Source organism: Cebus imitator, unplaced genomic scaffold (assembly GCF_001604975.1).
Source record: "Cebus imitator isolate Cc_AM_T3 unplaced genomic scaffold, Cebus_imitator-1.0 Scaffold140, whole genome shotgun sequence".
NCBI classification, from domain to species: Eukaryota; Metazoa; Chordata; class Mammalia; order Primates; family Cebidae; genus Cebus; species Cebus imitator.
The window spans coordinates 1,113,644-1,133,663 of NW_016107455.1; the positions used below are offsets into that span (position 1 = coordinate 1,113,644).

General features: G+C 39.7%; 1 protein-coding gene across 1 annotated transcript in view; it reads left to right on the forward strand.

Annotated features, from left to right (window-relative positions):
* TAOK1 (TAO kinase 1) overlaps positions 1-20,020 on the forward strand; it is a 180,549-nt gene that overhangs the window by 72,369 nt on the left and 88,160 nt on the right. The window contains exon 3 of the mRNA XM_037743274.1: positions 13,393-13,464. Within this exon, the coding sequence (XP_037599202.1) occupies positions 13,393-13,464 (72 nt within the window). The remainder of the gene's footprint in view (positions 1-13,392; positions 13,465-20,020) is intronic.

A 20,020-nucleotide genomic window follows, 5' to 3' on the forward strand; every position in this document is an offset into this window, starting at 1 on the left:
TTTTTTGAGACTGTGATAGACCCGGATGTTCTGAACTTTTCTTTCTTGGGAGGTTTTGATTACAGATTCAGTCTCTTTACTTGAGATAGGTCTGTTAAGATTTTCTATTTTCTTGAGTGAGTTAGTTTGTAAGTTTTAGGAATTTGTCTGTTATAGATTGAGCATCTCGAATCTGAAAATCTGAAATACTCCAGAATCCAAAACATTTTGAGTGTTGACATTACACCCAAAGGAACTGCTTATTGGAACATTTCAGATTTTGGATTTTCAGACTTGGGATGCTCGGCCAGTAAATATAATGCAGATAATGCAAAATGTGAATAAATTTGAAATCTGAAACACTTGTGGTCCCAAGCATTTTGCATAAGGTATACTCAGCCTATAATGTTGTCATATAGTTCTATTTCTGTAACATTTCCCTATTCTTTTACTTTTTTTTTTGAGACAGGTTCTCACTCTATCACCCAAGCTGGAGTGCAGTGGCATGATCTTGGCTCACTGCAACTTCTGCCTCCCGGGTGCAAGCAATTCTCCCATCTCAGCCTCCCAAGTAGCTGAGAATATACAGGTACATGCCACCACACCTGGCTAAGTTTTGTATTTTTTGGTAGAGATGGGGTTTCACCATGTTGGCTGGCCTGGTCTTGAACTCCTGACCTCCAGTGACCTGCCAGCCTCAGCCTCCCGAAGTACTGGGATTACAGGTGTGAGCCATTGTGCCTGGCCCCCCATTCTTTCCTGATTTACTTACTTTCATCTTCTCTCCCTTTTTTTTTTTATTTTCACCGAAATCTCATCTTGAAGCATCTTCTCTTATGTTTTGAGATTTTCAGTAAAAGACTCTTAGTAAACTTACCATGTTCATGTAAAGGTGACATATTATACCACCTTTAACTTTAAAAACAAAAATATTAAAGGAAAGAAACCATTACTTGTAATTATTTTTCCTCCAGATGACCACTGATAATGTTTTATTTTAAATTTTTATTTTCTGTTTTTACTCTTTTTTTTCTGAGACGGAGTCTTGCTCACGTGCCTAGGCTAGAGTGCAGTAGCGTGATCTCAGCTCACTGCAATCTCCCCCTCCTGGGTTCAAGCAATTCTCATGCCTCAGCCTCCTGAGTAGCTGGGATTACAGGCATGCACACCATGCCTGGCTAATTTTTGTATTTTTAGTAGAGGTGGGGTTTCACCATTGGCCAGGCTGGTCTTGAACTCCTGACCTCAGGTGATCCACCCACCTCCCAAAGTGCTGGGATTACAGGCGTGAGCCACCATGTCCGGCCTCATTTTAAATCTTTTCAGCTTTTGAAATAATATGTAAATAATTCCTATCATCCCTGTTTGACCAGGACCCTCCCAGTTTTAGCAGTGAAAGTCTTATGTCCTGGAAACACCTTAGTCCAGGACAACCTGAGATTGTTGGTCACCCTATATATAACTGTAAATAATATTTAATGTGTATTCTGGCATTCACTATACTTTCTAAAACAGAAGCAAATAGTATTGTTACGTATTTTGCTATATTGCTCTTTTTTTTTTTTTTCTATTTCATCATATATGTATTTAGATTACATAATTTACTTTTTGTCATTTTATATGATTAGATATTTAGGTCATTCCTCCCCCCTTTTTATTTTGCTAGTAAAAGTAATGCCATGATAAATATCATTATATTTCCCCCTTATGGACATTTTTGCCACTTTGGAGGGAAAATGAAGAAAAGGAGAGTAAATGAATAACCTAGAAAATAATGCAAAAGGATATTACACAGGAGACGACTAAAAGTAGCTTTGAACTGTTGGTCATTAATAACTACAACACAGTAATAAAACCATATGGCATTAATGCCCAAGCAGGCAAAGAGAAGAGTGAAACCAGCAACAGTCATTGTACAATATATTAATTTAAAGAGCCTTTTTTGGGGGGGAAATATCTTATTATGTGTGTCCATTTGGTAGTTTCTTATGCAGGTATACACACACACACACTCTCTCACACACAGAACAATGTATTTATTTACTTACAGGAATTGGCTCACTTGATTGTGGAGGCTGACAAACCCAAAGTTTGGAGAGTAGGCTGGCAATGTGGAGACTCAGGGAGGAGTTGCTGTTGAGTCCAAAAACAGTCTGCTGCCAGAATTCCCTCTCCCTCAGAGGGGGAGGTCAGTTGTTTTCTTAAGGCTTTCATTGATTGAATGAGGCCCATCCATGTTATGGAGGGCAATCTGCTTTACTTAGAATTTACTGATTTAGCCGGGCGCGGTGGCTCAAGCCTGTAATCCCAGCACTTTGGGAGGCCGAGGCGGGTGGATCACGAGGTCAAGAGATCGAGACCATCCTGGTCAATATGGTGAAACCCCGTCTCTACTAAATATACAAAAAATTAGCTGGGCGTGGTGGCGCGTGCCAGTAATCCCAGCTACTCAGGAGGCTGAGGCAGGAGAATTGCCTGAACTCAGGAGGCGGAGGTTGCGGTGAGCTGAGATCGCCCCATTGCACTCCAGCCTGGGTAACATGAGTGAAACTCCGTCTCAAAAAAAAAAAAAAAAGAATTTACTGATTTATTATTTATTTATTTTTAGACAGAGTCTCACTCTGTTGCCCAGGCTGGAGTGCAGTGGTGTAATCTTGGCTCACTACAGCTTCTGCCTCCTGGATTCAAGTGATTCTCATACCTCAGCCTCCCAAGTAGATGGGATTACAGGTGTGTGCCCCCGTGAACAGCTAGTTTTTTGTATTTTTAAATTTTTTTTTGAGACGGACTCTGGCTCTGTAACCCAGGCTGGAGTGCAGTGGCATGATCTCCCCTCACTACAGCCTCCACACCTGGGTTTAAGCAGTTCTCCTGCCTTAGCCTCCCAAGTAGCTGGGATTACAGGGGCTCGCCAGCCACCTGGCTAATTTTTGTATATTTTAGTAGAGACGGGGTTTCACTATGTTGGCCAGGCTGATCTTGAACTCCTGACCTCAAGTGATCCACCTGCCTCAGCCTCCGAAAGTGCTGGGATTACAGGCGTGAGCCACTGGCACCCGGCCTGAGTTTACTGATTTAACTGCCATCCAAACAGTGCCTTCACAAAAACATATAAACAGTATTTGACTAAAGATCTGGATACCATGGCCTAGCCCAGTTGACAGATAAAATTAACCATAACACTGTTACATGATTACTCCACAGTTTGTTTCTCCATTCTTCTGTTGGCAGAAAGCTCTACTGTTTACAGTTTTTGACTATTATTAATAAAGTTGCTGTGAACAATTCATGTAGACTTATTTTTATGGATGTTTTTGTTTCAGTAAATATCAAGGATGGGGTTGTTGAGTCATAGGGCAAGTATATGTTAGCTTTTTTGTTTGTTTGTTTGTTTTTAGAGACGGGGTCTCGCTGTGTTTCCACTGTACTTCACCGGAAGTACAGTGGCTATTCACAGGCAAGATCCCACTACTGATCAGCATGGGAGTTTTGACCTGCTCCGTTTCTGACCTGGGCTGGTTCATCCCTCCTTAGGCCACCTCGTGGTCCCCCGCTCCCAGGAGGTCACCATATTGACGCCAGACTTAGAGCGGACACCCAATCGGCATAGCGCACTACAGCCCAAAACTCCTGGGGTCAAGCAATCCTCCCACCTCAGCCTTCCAAGTAGCTGGGATTACAGGCACATGCCACAGCGTCCAGCATATGTTAATTCTATAATCAATCCCCAGATGATTTAATCAAGAGGTAGAAGTTTTATACTCGCATCAGCAGTTTATGAGAATTTGGTTTGCTCTTTATCCTTTCCAATATTTGGTATTGACAGTCATTTTTATTTGCATTCTGGTGGGTGTGTAGTGGTATTTCAGTATGTTTTGTTTTGTTTTTTGAGACGAAGTCTTGTTCTCTTACCCAGGCTTGAGTGCAATGGCATGATCTTGGCACACTGCAATCTCTGCCTCCGGGTTCAAGTGATTCTTCTGTCTCAGCCTTCCCAGTAGCTGGGATTGCAGTTTTTTGTATTTTTATTTTTCATTTATTTATTTTTAAATTTTTATTTATTTATTTATTTTTTGAGGTGGAGTCAGGCTGGAGTGCAGTGGCTCAATTTTGGCTCATTGCAAACTCCAGCTTCTGGGTTCAAGTGATTCTCCTGCCTCAGCTTTCCAAATAGCTGGGATTACAGGCATGTGCCACCATGCCCAGGTAATTTTTTTATATTTTTAGTAGAGACAAGGTTTCACTGCGTTAGCCAAGCTGGTCTTGAACTCCTGACCTCAAGTGATCCACCCACCTCAGTGTCCCTAAGTGCTGGGATTACAGGCGTGAGCCACTGTGCCTGGCCTAATTTTTGTGTTTTTAGTAAATACCAGGTTTCACCATGTTGGCCAGGTACTTAAGGATAACTTGTAGATTTTTGAGCTACTGCTTTTCAGCTTCCTTTTCTGAGATTGTGCTTTTGTCAGCTTCTGACTCTGGTTTCTGTCTCCTAAACCTGGCTTTCTACTTGGACTTTATTTTCCTTTACCGCAAATTCAGAGATGAAGCTGGGGTAAATTTGGAGTTCATTTTGCATACTGTTGTTTTTTTCAAGGATTGTCGTTCCTAAAGTTATGCCTGCGTTTGTTGCTCTCTGATTATTTTATATGATTGTTTTACATATATTGCCTACTTTGTCGGCTTAATGCAACCACTGCCTCCCGGGTTCAAGCAGTTCTCTTGCCTCAGCCTCCCGAGTAGTTGAGATTACAGGCACCCACTACCATGCCCAGCTGATTTTAAAATTTTTAGTAGATTTGTGCAAATGTGGTCTTGCCATGTTGCCCAAGTGGTCTTGAATTCCTGGCCTCAAGTGATTTCACCATGTTGGCCAGGCTGGTCTTGACCTCTAGTGATCCAGTCGCTTCAGCCTCCCAAAGTGCTAGGATTACAGGCATGAGCCACCGCACCCAGCCTCTTTCTTTTTTTATGGCTGAATAGTACTTCATTGTATATATATACCACATTTTCTTTATCCATTTGTCTGTTGATGGACACTTACGTTGTTTCCAACTCTTGGCTATTGTGAATAGTGCTGCAGTAAACATGAGAGTGCAGATATCTCTTTGATAATAGTGATTTCCTTTACGTTGAGCATATACCCAGTAGTTGGCTTGCTAGTTGATATGGTAGCTCCATGTCTAGTGTTTTGAAGAACCTCCAAGCTCTTTTTCATAGTGGTTGTGCTAATTTACATCCCCAACAGTGTACAAGGGTTCCCTTTTCTTAGCATCTTCTTTCCTCTTTTTTTTTTTTTTTCCCATGTAACCTCTGCTCTGTAATTTAGATCCACATCCTTACTAGTCATATTTATTGTACTGACCTAGGCTTTTCATATATCATTCTCTAAAGATGTGGTATTGGCCAAGTGTGGTGGCTCATGCCTGTAATCCCAGCACTTTGGAAGGCCGAGGCGGATGGATCACGAGTTCAGGAGCTCGAGACCAGCTTGACCAACATGGTGAAACCCCGTCTCTACTAAAAATACAAAAATTAGCTGGGTGTGGTGGTGCATGCCTGTAATCCCACCTTCTCAGGAGATGGAGGCAGAGGTTGCAGTAAGCCGAGATTGCGACGCTGCACTCCAGCCTGGGAGACAGAGCAAGACTCCATCTCAAAAAAAAAAAAAAAAAGATGTGGTGTTTTGGAGCAGTTGGTCTTTCATTTTATATTGCAAAGTTTTCAATTTCAGCAGGTTTTTCGACTCTTTACACCTGCCTGTATGATCTACAAAGTGGAGAAAGTAATGTTTCTTGTTCATTTCCTTTCATTAAAGAGACTAAATTAAGTCCCATCTTTGCAAAATATCAGTAATTTAACTTTTTCAAAATAAAACTGTAAAATTGCATTATTCCAATTCTAGAACTTTGTCAGTAGTCTTTTTTGGTGAGTATGACTGAAGTTGGTATGCCTAGGATCAAGAAAATAGTGGGAATTAAAGATGCAATGGGAAGAAAGATAGATAATAATGGGCTCTTGAAATACCTGCTACAGGCCGGGTGCAGTGGCTCATGCCTATAATCCCAACACTTTGAGAGCCCAAGGTGGGTGGATCACAAGGTCAGGAGTTTAAGACCAGTCTGGCCAAGATGGTGAAACCTGCCTCTACTAAAAATACAAAAATTAGCCAGGCATGGTGATGGGCACCTGTAATCCTACCCAGCTACTCGGGAGGCTGAGGCAGAGAATCGCCTGAACCCCGGAGGCAGAGGTTGCAGCGAGCCAAGATCATGCCACTGCACTCCAGCCTGGGCAACGGAGCATGACTGTGTCCCAAATAAAATAAAATAAATACCTGCTATATTACACTAAGAAATACGGGCTTTAAGGGGGTTGGGGGTGAAAAAAAATAAAGAAAGAAATATGGGCTTTATTCTGTTAAGACTGCAGGGGACCACTGAAGTACAACAGAAATATTTTATTTCCATTTGTGAAATAAAGTTTACTCTTTTATTAATGTAGAGAAAATGTTGGCATGTGTCAGAGATCGAAGCAGGGAGACTGATTAGGAAGCTTTTGTAATAATTTAGGGAAGAAATGCTGAGAACTTAGTTTAGTAGTAGTGAGAGTGGACAGGTGAGTAAACAGTTTAGAGTGAAAGTTTAAATCAATAGAATAAAGAGCATTTATATTCTGATAAGATAAGGGGGTACATGTGGTAGTGACTCACTCCTGGAGCGGAATTATTTAATGAGAGGAAGTGATTCTCTGTTGCCTGTATCTTCTTATGTAATAGTTGGTGAGATTGGTCTACCCAAGATGGATTATTTCAGAGAGCTGTAGTTGAAGGTCTCATAGTCCCAGAAATAAGATTCTAACAGGACAACAAAAACAAATTGTTCTAAGTCAGCTATCTGGAGCTTGTTTAAGAGAGACTCGGAAGTTAGGCATAATGTGTGATCCTGGATTGGAAAAAAATTCCTGTAAAGAACATTATTCAAACGTTGGTGAAATTTGAGTGTGTACTATGTATGTGTCTGGATAATAGTATTATATCAGTTCTGAGTTTTCCAAATTTGATCATTGTACTGTAGTTATTCATGAGAATGTTCTTATTCTTAGGAGATAACATGAAGAAGTGTTTTAGGACTAAGGATCAGAATATCTATTCTCAAATGGCTCTTCGATAACAATATGTATGTTTAGATAGAAAATTTCAAAAGAAATGTGACAAAATGTTAACCAAGAATTTTTCTATAGATGGGGCTAACAAACTACACCCCTCACACCACATCCAACCTGTGATGTGTTTTTGTTCATCTCCTAAACTAAGGACAGTTTTAACATTAAAAAAAGAATATGCAACATAGATTGTTTGTGGCCCACAAAGCTGAAGTACTTATTTCCCCTTTGGAGAAAAACTTTGCTGACTTCTGATCTAGAGGAGGGCATAACAAGGGTTCACTGTGCTGTGCCAACTATGTTTGACAGATTTGTGTAATGAAATGTAGGGAGGGAATTTTTTTTTTTAAATGCTGATTTAGGAGGCCAGGAAACTCTCCACCTCAGGTTAGGACAATCTCAGAAACAAGTGAATGAAAGCAGAGGAGTCAAGGTTAATGAACTGCTCAAAGCAGGTGTTTTCTGTTATTTTTCTGATGTGTGGGAAACATGAGCATGTAGATGAGGAAAGTTTGAATATAGTTCAGAATTGACTCTTTTTGCTGTAATTCTATTTCTGGGTTACTAATCTTCATATTTTCTGGTATGAGAGAAACCCATGTGCACACTCTTCTGCTATTACATTTCCTCTCATCCCCACTCCACGACAGGACGCAGTGTGCAGTGTTTGTTTATAGACTCTCTAAAGGAAGGACCCTCTGGTGGTTAGGGATCACCTTAAGTTAGAAAATACTCAGATTGAATCAGCTAGCATGGCTGTTTCATCAGGCAAGCTAATCAAGGACTGGTATCATAGTGAGTATTTGAAACCAAACCAGAGAGTCAGATGTCTAAAAGGATCGCTGTCTCTAGATTACTAGGAAGATAAAGATAATCTTTTAGTTTCCAATACCTTAAATAGAACCAATGTGATGTCAGTAGATGGGTCACATGATAAGAAATATAATGTAAAAGCCAAAGAGAACACTGGCTTGGGAACCAGGTAGCGGGCTAACAAATACAGTAGACCATATATGGTCCCAGCAAAATAATTTATTTGCTTTGTAACAAAGTGGTTTTTTGTTAATTTATTGAAATTGGATGTAATATTTACCTCTTGTTTCCTAGTAAAAGATTTTTACTAATCTTTGTTCTTTTAACAGGTTTGCAAGTTTTATCTTTTCAGTGATTACAGTAAATTAATTGTTCAGTATTGTTCACATTAGTCTCATAATATAATTGATATAGTGATTTCAGGTCAATTGTATGAGTTTATTAAAATAGATCTTCACAGGCAATTTCCTAGTTTGAAACAAAACGATTTATTGTATGTATTTTCTTTTTCCTACTCTATTTCTGTTCATCTCTTTCTCTCAATAGTATCTAGTTTGTCTTTAGGACTACAGCTTACTTTGTTTTGCTCTTTTTCTCTCTGGAGGTGAGAACAGATAATGTGTAGTATTGTGTTCTTCTTTAGTTACTTATAGTTCATTTGGTTCTGTTCTATACAGTATTTTATGATGTAAACACTTCTGCAAGCTTTTCTTACTGTTTCTTTACTCTCTACTAGAAGAACATCCCATCTTTCTTTTTTCAGTTCATTTGTTAATATTCTATCATCTCTAGTAAAATGTAGAAATTATTTACCCCTTTCCATATTCTTTATGCTATTCCTGTCATATGTATTATAGCTACATATAAACATATAATCCAATGTTGTGATTTTTGTGTTAATTTTTGCTTTGTATTTAGCTATTTAATGCAAAAGAATAAAATTGGACTGATACGTCGTACTATATATAAAAATTAACTCGGGCCGGGCACAGTGGCTCATGCCTGTAATCCCAGCATTTTGGGAGGCCAAGGCGAGTGATCACTTGATGTCAGGAGTTCGAGACCAGCCTGGCCAACATGGCGAAACCCTGTCTCATTAGCTGGGTGTGGTGATGTGTATCTGTAATCTCAGCTACTGGGAGGCTGAGGCAAAAGAATTGCTTGAACCCGGGAGGGGGAGGTTGCAGTGAGCCGAGATCGTGCCATCGCACTTTAGCCTGGGTGACAGACCAAGACTCTGTCTCAAAAAAAAAAAAAAAAAAAAAAAAAAAAAAAAAAAAAAAAAAAAAAAAAAAAAAAAGTAGATGAGAGACCTAAGATTAGAAGTTAAAGCTATAAATACTCTTATAAGAAAATGTAGGGGTAAACCTGCATAACATTTGTTTTATCAAAGCCTTCTTAAATGGGACACTAAAAGTATGAACAACAACAACAGGATAAATAAAACTTCTTCAAGTTTAAAAAATTTCCTGCTTCAAACAGTGAAAAGACAAACAACAGGAGAAGATATTTACAAATGATTTATCTGACAAGGGGCTTGGGTCTTGAATATGTGAAGAACTCTTACAATTCAATAATAAAAAGACACTTAATTTTAAAAGTAGACAAAGGACCTGAATCAAGATTTCTCCAGAGAAAATATACAAATGCCCAAGAGCACATGAAAAAGAACCTCAACCTCATTAGTCATGAATTTTGAAAGCATTATGCTAAATGAAAGAGATCAATTACAAAAGAGTACATATATGATGACATTTATATGAAATTTCCAGAATGAGGAAATCTCTAGGGACAGAAAGTAGATATTGCTTAGGTCTGAGAGGTAGATAAGGAGACAGGAGACTGATAGCTAGAGTTTATGGAGGCTGGGTCTGATGGGGTTTCACCATGTGGTTCACACTTGTAATCCTAGCACTTTGGGAGGCCAAGGTGGGAGGATTGCTTGAGCCTTGGAGTTCAAGACCAGCCTAAGCAACATGGCAAAACCCTGTCTCTACCAAAAACTATAAAAATTAGCCAGGCACAGTGGCGCATACCTGTAGTCCCAGCTACTCAAGAGGCTGAGGTAAGAGGATAGCTTGAGCCCACGAGGTTGAGGCTGTAGTGAGCTATGATCACACCACTGCACTCCAGCCTGGGTGACAGAGCCGGACCTTATCTCAAAATTAATAATACTAATAAATAATTTATGGGTTTTTTTCCCTCTTTTAAGTGGAGGAAGATATTTTTATTGTAAAATATACATAATATAAAATTTACTTTTAACTATTTTAGGGTTTCTTTGTGAGGAGATAAAAAATGTTCTGCAGTTGACTGTTGAAATGGTTGCACAGATCTGTGAATGTACTAATGGTCATTGAATTGTGTACATTAAAAAGGGTAAATTATATGGTATATGAATTATTTCTCAATGAAGCTGTTATATGGCCTTTTAGTCCTATTAATCAAAATCAGGGGACTCATAGATGAGTAGAGAACATTTTGGAAAAAGAAATTCATATCTAACAAGACTTATGTAAATAGATCCACTTCACCCTTTACAGCAAGTGGTGCAGTTTTCTATTAACCAATACACCAGCAGATGAAATTAAAATGTCATTAGTTCTTCACTGGATTCATGTAGCAGAACACAGATAATAAGCTCTGTCTTTCTTTTTTTTTGAGACAGAGTCTCCCTCTGTTACTCAGGCTGGAGTGCAGTGGCACAATCTCAGCTCACTGCAACCTCCGCCTTCCGGGTTCAAGCAATTCTTGTGCCTCAACCTCCTGAGTAGCTGGGACAACAGACATGCACCACCATGCCTGGCCAATTTTTGTATTTTTAGTAGAGACGGGGTTTCACCATGTTGGATTACCTACGTAAGCCGCTGTGCCTGATCTTATATAATAATAATAATTATTATTATTTTCAGACAGAGTCTTGCTCTGTCACCCAGCTGGAATGCAATGGCAGAATCTTGGCTCACTGCAACCTCCACCTCCCGGGTTCAAGCAGTTCTCCTGCCTCAGCCTCCCAAGTAGCTGGGATTACAGGGACACACCACCACACTCGGCTAATTTTTGTATTTTTAGTAGAGATGGGATTTCACCATGTTGGTCATGCTGGTCTGGAACTCTTGACCATGTGATCTGCCCACCTTGGCCTGTAATCCCAAAGTGCTGGCATTACAGGTGTGAGCCACTGTGCCTGGCCCTTATTTAATTTTTTAAAGCACTCTTTATTGGGGTTTAATTTTACAGGTGCTGTCCTTAAAAAAAAAAAAAAAGAAAAAACCAGTGTTTTGAGGTATAATTTATATACCATAAGTCTACCAGTTTTAAATGTACATTTCAATTATTTTTAGTAGATACAAAAAGCCATCACTACAGTCCACTTTTAGAACATTTTGTCTTTGGGAATTCATTAGAACCCGAATTGAAAACAAGTTTTTTCAAAGATGCTTTGAGATGGTTTCTAACCCTTTTACTAAGCTCATTTTAAATATTTCGCAGCTATTACTTTGTACCTTCTTAATATAGTGAGAGTTCGGCTCTTTTCTAAAGAGTTAACTGTCATGTTTCTGTTTTTTTTTCTCCCCCCAGAATTTCAACAACAGTATTAAATAATCATCGTGATAGCATTTTAAGGAGTCTTGTCTTGATCTTGATTAGCAGTTGTTTTCAGTAGACATGATATGTTGAGCAATTACCTTGCTGATTTTGTTTTTCTAAGTTTGGCTTTCTCTACAATTGAATTTATTTAGCGTTAGGACTATCTCACATTTTCAGCTTTTATTGAGAGTTTATATATATTTTTTCCCCTTGGCTTTTAAAAACTGTGGTGAATTACAAAAGGTTTTTTAGTTTCATAATCTTTTGCATTCCTGTCATAGTAATTTAATTTAATTTAATTTTAATTTTATTATATTTTATTTTTGTCACCCAGGCTGGGGTATAGTGGCGTGATCTCAGCTCACTGCAGCCTCCTCCTCCTGGGTTCAAGCGATTCTCCTGCCTCAGCCTCCCGACTAGGATTATGGGCACCCACCACCACCACGCCTGGCTAATTTTTGTGTTTTTAGTAAAGATGGGGTTTCACTGTATCAGCCAGGCTAGTCTTGAACTCCTGACCTTGTGATCTTATCTTGAACTCCTGACTCCCAAAGTACTAGAATTACAATACAACCATGAGCCACCGTGCCCAGCCTTTTTTTCTTTGTTTGTTTGTTGTTGTTGTTGTCCAGGCTGGAGTGCAGTGGCACTATCACTACTCACTGCAGTCTCCACCTCCCAGCTTCAAGCCTCCAGAGTAGCTGGAATTACAGGCATTCGCCACCACACCCGGATGATTTTTATATTTTTAATAGAGATAGGGTTTTACCATGTTGGCCAAGCTTATCTTGAACTCCTGACCTGAGGTGATCCACCTGCTTCACCCTCCCAAAGTGCTGGGATTACAGGTGAGAGACACCCCACCCGGACTGTAATAGTATATTGTATCCAAAGGAAAAATCTTTTAATGCCCTGTAAAATTTGGTTTGCTAATTTTAGAGTTTTCCCATCTATATTTACAAATGAAATTGACACCTAACTTTCAATTTTGTACTCTTTGTGAGGTTTTGCTTATAGGGTTAAATTACCTTTGTAAAATTAATGGGCTGGGCGGGGCAGCTCACACCTGTAATCCCAGCACTTTGGGAGGACGAGGCAGGTGGATCACTTGAGGTTGGGAGTTTGAGACCAACCTGACCAACATGGAGAAACCCCGTCTCTACTAAAAATACAAAATTAGCTGGGTATGGTGACGCATACCTATAATCCCAGCTACTCGGGAGGCTGAGGAAGGATAATCACTTGAACCCGGGAGGTGGAGGTTGTGGTGAGCCGAGATCATGCCATTGGACTCCAGCCTGGGCAAGAAGAGCAAAACTCCGTCTCAAAAAAAAAATTGCCTTTGTAAAATTAATGGGATAGCTTTTCTATTTTCCTCTTACGTATTCTGGAAAGTTCCTGTGGTAAAACTGCTCTTCACCGAAGAGTATGGTAAAGGTCATTCCTTGGTATTCTTTTCAATCTTTTCTCATTGTTTTACTCATGTTTTTGTCTTCAGGTCAGTTTTAGTAATTTATTCTTTCCTAAAAAGTTGTCTATTTCACTGAGATTTCTATTTCTAGCATAAACTTGTACTGTCTCTTTGTTTATAGTACTACTCAGATTTGCTGTATTTTTCTTCTCAACTAGATTACTCGAAGGTAAATCTGCTTTATTTTTTTTCTAAAGTACTAGCTCCAGGATAATTTTGTAAGTATCACTGTTTAGTGTTATTTTTAAAATTTTCTTTGAAAGCGGTTTTGATGTCCTTTTTGACATGGTAGCTGACAAATGCTTCTATAGCTGCAAATAAATCATTGCCTAAATTTCACCTGTTAATTTTTACAGTGCCTCTTTATTCTTCTTTAGGCACGAGATGTGCGTACCAATGAAGTGGTGGCCATCAAGAAAATGTCTTACAGTGGAAAGCAGTCTACTGAGGTAGGTTAAATATGTACATTCTTTTTCTTTCTTGCATTTATCTCAGAATAAATATATACATTCTTATTGGCATATTAGAGGAAGACATACTATTTTTAATTGGGGAGGAAGGGTGGGTATTTTTTTATTGTTAACATAGGTGAACTGTATAAATCTTAAGTATATATCTCAATGAATTTTCTTTCACAAACTGATGTACCCATCTAACTCTAATAGTACCAAGAGCCATAAACAGAGCATAACTGGTATCTCCAAAGCCCCCCTAATTGTGTCTCCTGCTTTTAATTTTTTTTTTTTTTTGAGATAGTCTCTCACTCTGTCACCTCAGCTAGAATGCAGTGACACAATCTTGGCTCATTGCAACCTTCACTGCCTCTCAGGTTCAAACAGTTTTCCTGCATCAGCCTCCAGAGTAGCTGGGATTACAGGTGTATACCACCACACCCAGCTAATTTTTGTTTTTGTTTTTAATTTTTGTATTTTTAGTAGAGACAGGGTTTCGCCATGTTGACCAGGCTGGTCTTGAACTCGTGACTCCAGGTGATCTGCCTGCCTTTACCTCCCAAAATGCTAGAATTAGATGTGTGAGCCACCATGCTTGGCCTGCTTTTAATTTTTTAAACTGTGGTTTTAAATATTATTCTCTGTTTATCTTGGAAGGATTATCAGTTTCTAAAACATTAAAGTAGAATAAGATGTACTTGACAGTAAATCATATTGGATATGATCTTTATTCTTTTCTTTTCTTTTTCTTTTTCTTTTTCTTTTTTTTTTTTTTTTGAGATGGTGTCTGTCCCTGTCCCCTGGGCTGGAGTGCAGTGGCACAATCTTGGCTCACTGCAACCTCCACTTCCCAGGTTCAAGTGATTCTCCTGCCTCAGCTTCCCAAGTAGCTGGGATTACAGGCACCTGCCACCATGCCTGGCTAATTTTTTCTATCTTTAGTAGAGGTGGGGTTTCACCACGTTGGCCAGACTGGTCTTGAACTTCTGATCTCAAGTGATCCACCTGCCTCGGCCTCCCAAAGTGCTGGAATTACAGGCATGAGCCACCACACTTGGCTTATGATCTTTAAAATGGTTTAAATGTTGTTTAATGCCAGTTTAAACAAACTTTAATCAACATGCAGTGTATATCTAGTGTGAGAAACAAGTAATGTATAACAATTTGAAAAATTAAAAAATGAAATTATTAATGCTATATTGAATGTACTTTAGTTCACCAATATTCTAATTAGTTTTTTCAGATTATATTCTACCTAATTTCATAAATTTATTTATGAAATATAGTCTGCTTTTTAAAATCTAGAATTCTGGCTGGCACCGTGGCTCACACCGTAATCCCAGCACTTTGGGAGGCCAAGTTGGGTGGATCATTTGAGCCCAGGAGTTCGAGACCAGCCTGGGCAACATAGTGAGACCCCTGTCTCAATTTTTAAAAAAATACATTTATAAATATAAAAGGAAAAGAAAATCGAGAATTCAATCTTTAATCTTAAATTTTTTACAATTATTTTTAATTGTGGTGAAATATAAATTGTAAAATTTGCCATCTTAACTATGTTAACTATTTTAAATTCCACATTTCGGTACAATTAAGTACATTCATGTTGTTGTGCAGCCATTATCACCATGCATCTCTAGAATTCTTTTTATCTTGCATAGCTAAAACTCTGTATTCATTTAACAATAATTCCTCAGCCTCTTGCAACCACCAGTCTACTTTCTGTCTTCATAACTTTGACTAGGTACTTAATATAAGTGGAATCATTTGGGATTTGTCTGTTCATGACTAGTTTATATCACATAATGTAATATCTCCAAAGTTCATTCATGTTGTAGTATGTGTCAGAATTTCCTTGCTTTTTAAGTCTGAAAAGTATTCCATTGTGTATATGTATATATATTTATGTGTGTATATCTACCTATATCTGTTTGTACATATACTATATTAGAGTCTGATTAGTCACACCTAGAACAAAAATTTTCCTTTGCCACATCATCTTTTAATGTCTAATGTTGGTGTCCTTCGTGAAAATTTTATTATGTTGAGTAATACATTTTTTTGAGTTTACCTTCCATAGTATTCAAATTTGAAACTTAAAGACCATAGAAAAGATTTTGAGGATTTAGCATTTTATAATGTATCTTAACATTTTTCACAAAACACTGTGAATATATTTTGCTGTGTTCTGTTACGGCCTTGTGCAATCACATAGGAGGTAAATGGTCTTTTTGTTTGTTTGTTTGTTTGAGATGGAGTTTGGCTCTTGTTGCCCAGGCTGGAGTGCAATGTCACGATCTTGGCTCACCGCAGCCTCTGCCTCCTAAGTTCAAGTGATTCTTCTGCCTCAGCCTCCCAAGTAGCTTGGATTACAGGCGTGTGCTACCATGCCCGGCTAATTTTGTATTTTTTAGTAGAGACAGAGTTTCTCCATGTTGGTCAGGCTAGCCTCGAACTCCTGACCTCAGGTGATCTGCCTGCCTTGGCCTCCCAAAGTGTTGGGATTACAGGCGTGAGCCACTGTGCCCGGCCCACAGCATCTCTTAAAGTATTCTATTTATACGACTTTCCTTGCCATTAAGAATATAACCCAAATCAGTGATTAAGCTTAAAAAAATTAAAACAAGAGCCAAAACAGATTTCTAGTCCCCCTCTCACACCTGCTAAACCTGTAGAATTTCTGGGTATGGACCAACAGATATGTATTTTTAGAGTTCCCAGGTTGCTTCTTAAGAGTAACTATGAGGCCGGGCGCGGTGGCTCAAGCCTGTAATCCCAGCACTGTGGGAGGCCGAGGCGGGTGGATCACGAAGTCAAGAGATCTTGACCATCCTGGTCAACACGGTGAAACCCCCCGTCTCTACTAAAAATACAAAAAATTAGCTGGGCATGGTGGTGCGTGCCTGTAATCCCAGCTACTCAGGAGGCTGAGGCAGGAGAATTGCCTGAACCCGGGAGGCGGAGGTTGCGGTGAGCCGAGATCGCGCCATTGCACTCCAGCCTGGGTAACAAGAGCAAAACTCCGTCTCAAAAAAAAAAAAAAAGAGTATGTTTAGGATGTGGCCTAAGTAGTTAAGGTTGTCATGGAGTAGCTTAAGACCAAAGGTTTATCTGTATTTCTTGATAGGTATTAGAGAATAAGGCTCTTAGTAAACTATGTAGGAAAAGATTTTTGCACTGCTTGGTTTTTTTCTGTGAACTTTCTATATAATAACTAATTATTCACTAGCATTTTAGAGTCTGCATTTAGGAATTTAAATCTCAAGGAGTTACTTCATCTGAGTTAAAAACAAAAACAAACCTTAACATTTGGTAAAAGAAATAAGCCAAAAACACGACAGGTGAACTTTATGATATATGTCAATAAAACTGTATATAAAAAATGAAAGGTTGGACTTTTGAAGAAAAATCACTGAATATGGTGTATAGTTATCCACATGATTGGTCTATGGTTGTAAAATTCTAATAAGGTTCATTAACGATAAATTCGATCAAACTCAAATTTGTCTTACCTACCTTGAGTGAAATAATTTTGTAAATTATATAATTAAGTTATAAACTATAGGCATGCCTTGAAGATACTGTGGGGTTTGTTCTCGACCACTACAATAAAGTAAATATTCTAATAAAGCAAATCACATGAATTTTTTGGTGCCCAGTGCATATAAAAATTATGTCTAGGCCTGGCATGGTGGCTCATGCCTGTAATCCCAGCACTTTGGGAGGCCCAGGTGGGTGGATCACCTGAGGTCAGGAGTTTGAGACCAGCCTGGCCAACATGGGGGAAACACCTGTCTCTATTAAAAGTACAGAAATTAGCTGGGTGTGGTTGCATGTGCCTGTAGTTCCAGGTACTCAGGAGACTGAGGCAGGAGAATGGCTTGAACCCAGGAGGTGAAGGCTGCAGTGAGCCAAGATCGTGCCACTGGACTCCAGCCTGGATGACAGCATGAGATTCCGTCTTTAAAAAAAAAAAAATTGGCCGGGCGCGGTGGCTTAAGCCTGTAATCCCAGCACTTTGGGAGGCCGAGGCGGGTGGATCACGAGGTCAAGAGATCGAGACCATCCTGGTCAACATGGTGAAACCCCGTCTCTACTAAAACTACTACAAAAGATTAGCTGGGCATGGTGGCGCGTGCCTGTAGTCCCAGCTACTCAGGAGGCTGAGGCAGGAGAATTGCCTGAACCCAGGAGGCGGAGGTTGCGGTGAGCCGAGATCGCGCCATTGCACTCCAGCCTGGGTAACAAGAGCGAAACTCCGTCTCAAAAAAAAAAAAAAATTATGTCTATGCTATACTGTAGTCCATTAAGTGTGCAATAACACTGTCTAAAAAAGACAATGTATATGCCTTAATTTTAAAATATTTTAAATGTTAATGATCATTTGAGCCTTCAGCATGTCATAGTATTTTTGCTGCTCGAGGATCTTGGCCTTGATGTTGATGACTTCTGACTGGTCAGGGTAGTGGTTGCTGAAGGTTAGAGTGACTGTCACAATTTCTTAAAATTAGACAACAGTGAAGTTTGCCCTTTTGCCCCATCAGTTGTCTCTTTCACAAAAGATTTCTCTGTAGCATGCAATGATGTTTGACAGCATTTTACCCACAATAAAACTTTCAAAATTGGAGTCAGTCCTCTGAAACCCTATCACTCCTTTATCAGCTAAATTTTTTTTTTTTTTTTTAGACAGAGTCTTGCTCTTGTTCCCCAGGCTAGAGTGCAATGGCACAATCTCGGCTCACTGCAACCTTTGCCTCCCAGGTTCCGGCAATTCTCCTGCCTCAACTTCCTGAGTAGCTAGGATTACAGGCATGCACCACCATACCTTGCCAATTTTTGTATTTTTAGTAGAGACAGGGTTTCTCCATTTTGGTCAGATTGGTCTCAAACTCTGGACCTCAGGTGATTGGCCCGCTCTGGCCTCTCAAACTGCTGGGATTACAGGTGTGAGCCACTGTGCCCAGCCTCAACTAAATTCATGTAATATTCAGAAACTACTTTCTTTGCCCATCCATTAAAAGCAGTTTCTCGGCCGGACTCAGTGGCTCACGCCTGTAATCCTAGCACTTTGGGAGGCCGAGGTGGGTGGATCAGATCACCTGAGGTCAGGAGTTCAAGACCAGCCTGGCCATCATGGTGAAACCCCATCTTTAAATAAATAAAATAAATAAAATAAAATAAAAGCAGTTTCTCATTCACTCAAGTTTTATCATGAAATTGCAGCAGTTTAGTCACATCTTCAGGCTCCATGTGTAATTCTAGTTTTCTTGCTGTTTCTGCCACATCTGCAATTACTTCCTTCACTGAAATCTTGAACTCCTCAAAGTCATCCATGAGGATTGGAATCCGCTTCTTCCAAACTCCTGTTGATGTTGCTGATTTGCCCTCCCATCAGTCATAAATGTTCTTAATGGCACCTAGAATGGTGAATTACTTCCCGAAGGTTCTCAATTTACTTTGCCCATACCCATCAGACAAATTGCTGTCTATGGCAGCTACAGCCTTTCTTTCTTTCTGGGTTTTTTTTTTTTTTTGGGAGAAGGAATTTCGCTCTTGCTGCAATGGTGCTTACTCGGCTCACTGCACCCTCCGCCTCCCGGGTTCAAGCGATTCTCCTGCCTCAGCCTCTTGAGTAGCAGGGATTATAGACATGTGTCCCCATATCTGGCTAAGTTTTGCACCATTAGTAGAAATGGGGTTTTGCCGTGTTGGCCAGGCTGGTCTTGAACTCCTAACCTCAGGTGATCCACCTGCCTTGGCCTCCCAAAGTGTTGGGATTACAGGTGTGAGCCACTGTGCCTGGCTGCTATAGACTTTCTTAAATAATAAGGCTTGGAAGTCGAAATTATTATTTGATTCATAGGCTGCAGAATGGATGTTAGCAGGAATGAAAACAACATAAATCTCCTTTTATATCTCTATCAGAGTTCTTAGGTGGCAAGGTGCATTGGCAAAGACCAGTAATATTTTGAAAGGAATCTTTTTCTGAGCAGTAAGTCTCAACAGTGGTCTTAAAGTATTCACTAAACCATGCTTAAACAGATGTACTGTCATCCAGGCTTTGTTATTACATTGAACAACCACAGGTAGAGTATGACTTTTGGAATGGTAAATGTGCATTGACTTCAACTTAAAGTCACAAGTTGCATTAGCCCCTAACAAGAGAGTCAGCCCATCCTTTGAAGCTTTGAAATCAGGCATTTCATAGTTGCTCTGTAGCCATGGAAGTCCTAGATGGTATATTCTTCCAATATAAAGGTATTTCATCTACTCTGAAGATCTGTTGGCCGTGCATGGTGGCTCACACCTGTAATCCCAGCAATTTGGACGGCCGAGGTGGGTGGATCACTTCAGGCCAGGAATTTGGGACCAGCCCGACCAACATGGTGAAACCCCATCTCTACTGAAAATACAGAAATTAACCAGGTGTCTTGGCACATGCCTGTAGTCCCAGCAACTAAGGAGGCTGAGGCAGGAGGAACATTTGAACCCAGAAGGCAGAAGTTGCAGTGAGCTGAGATCATGCCACTACACTCCAGCCTGGGTGACAGAG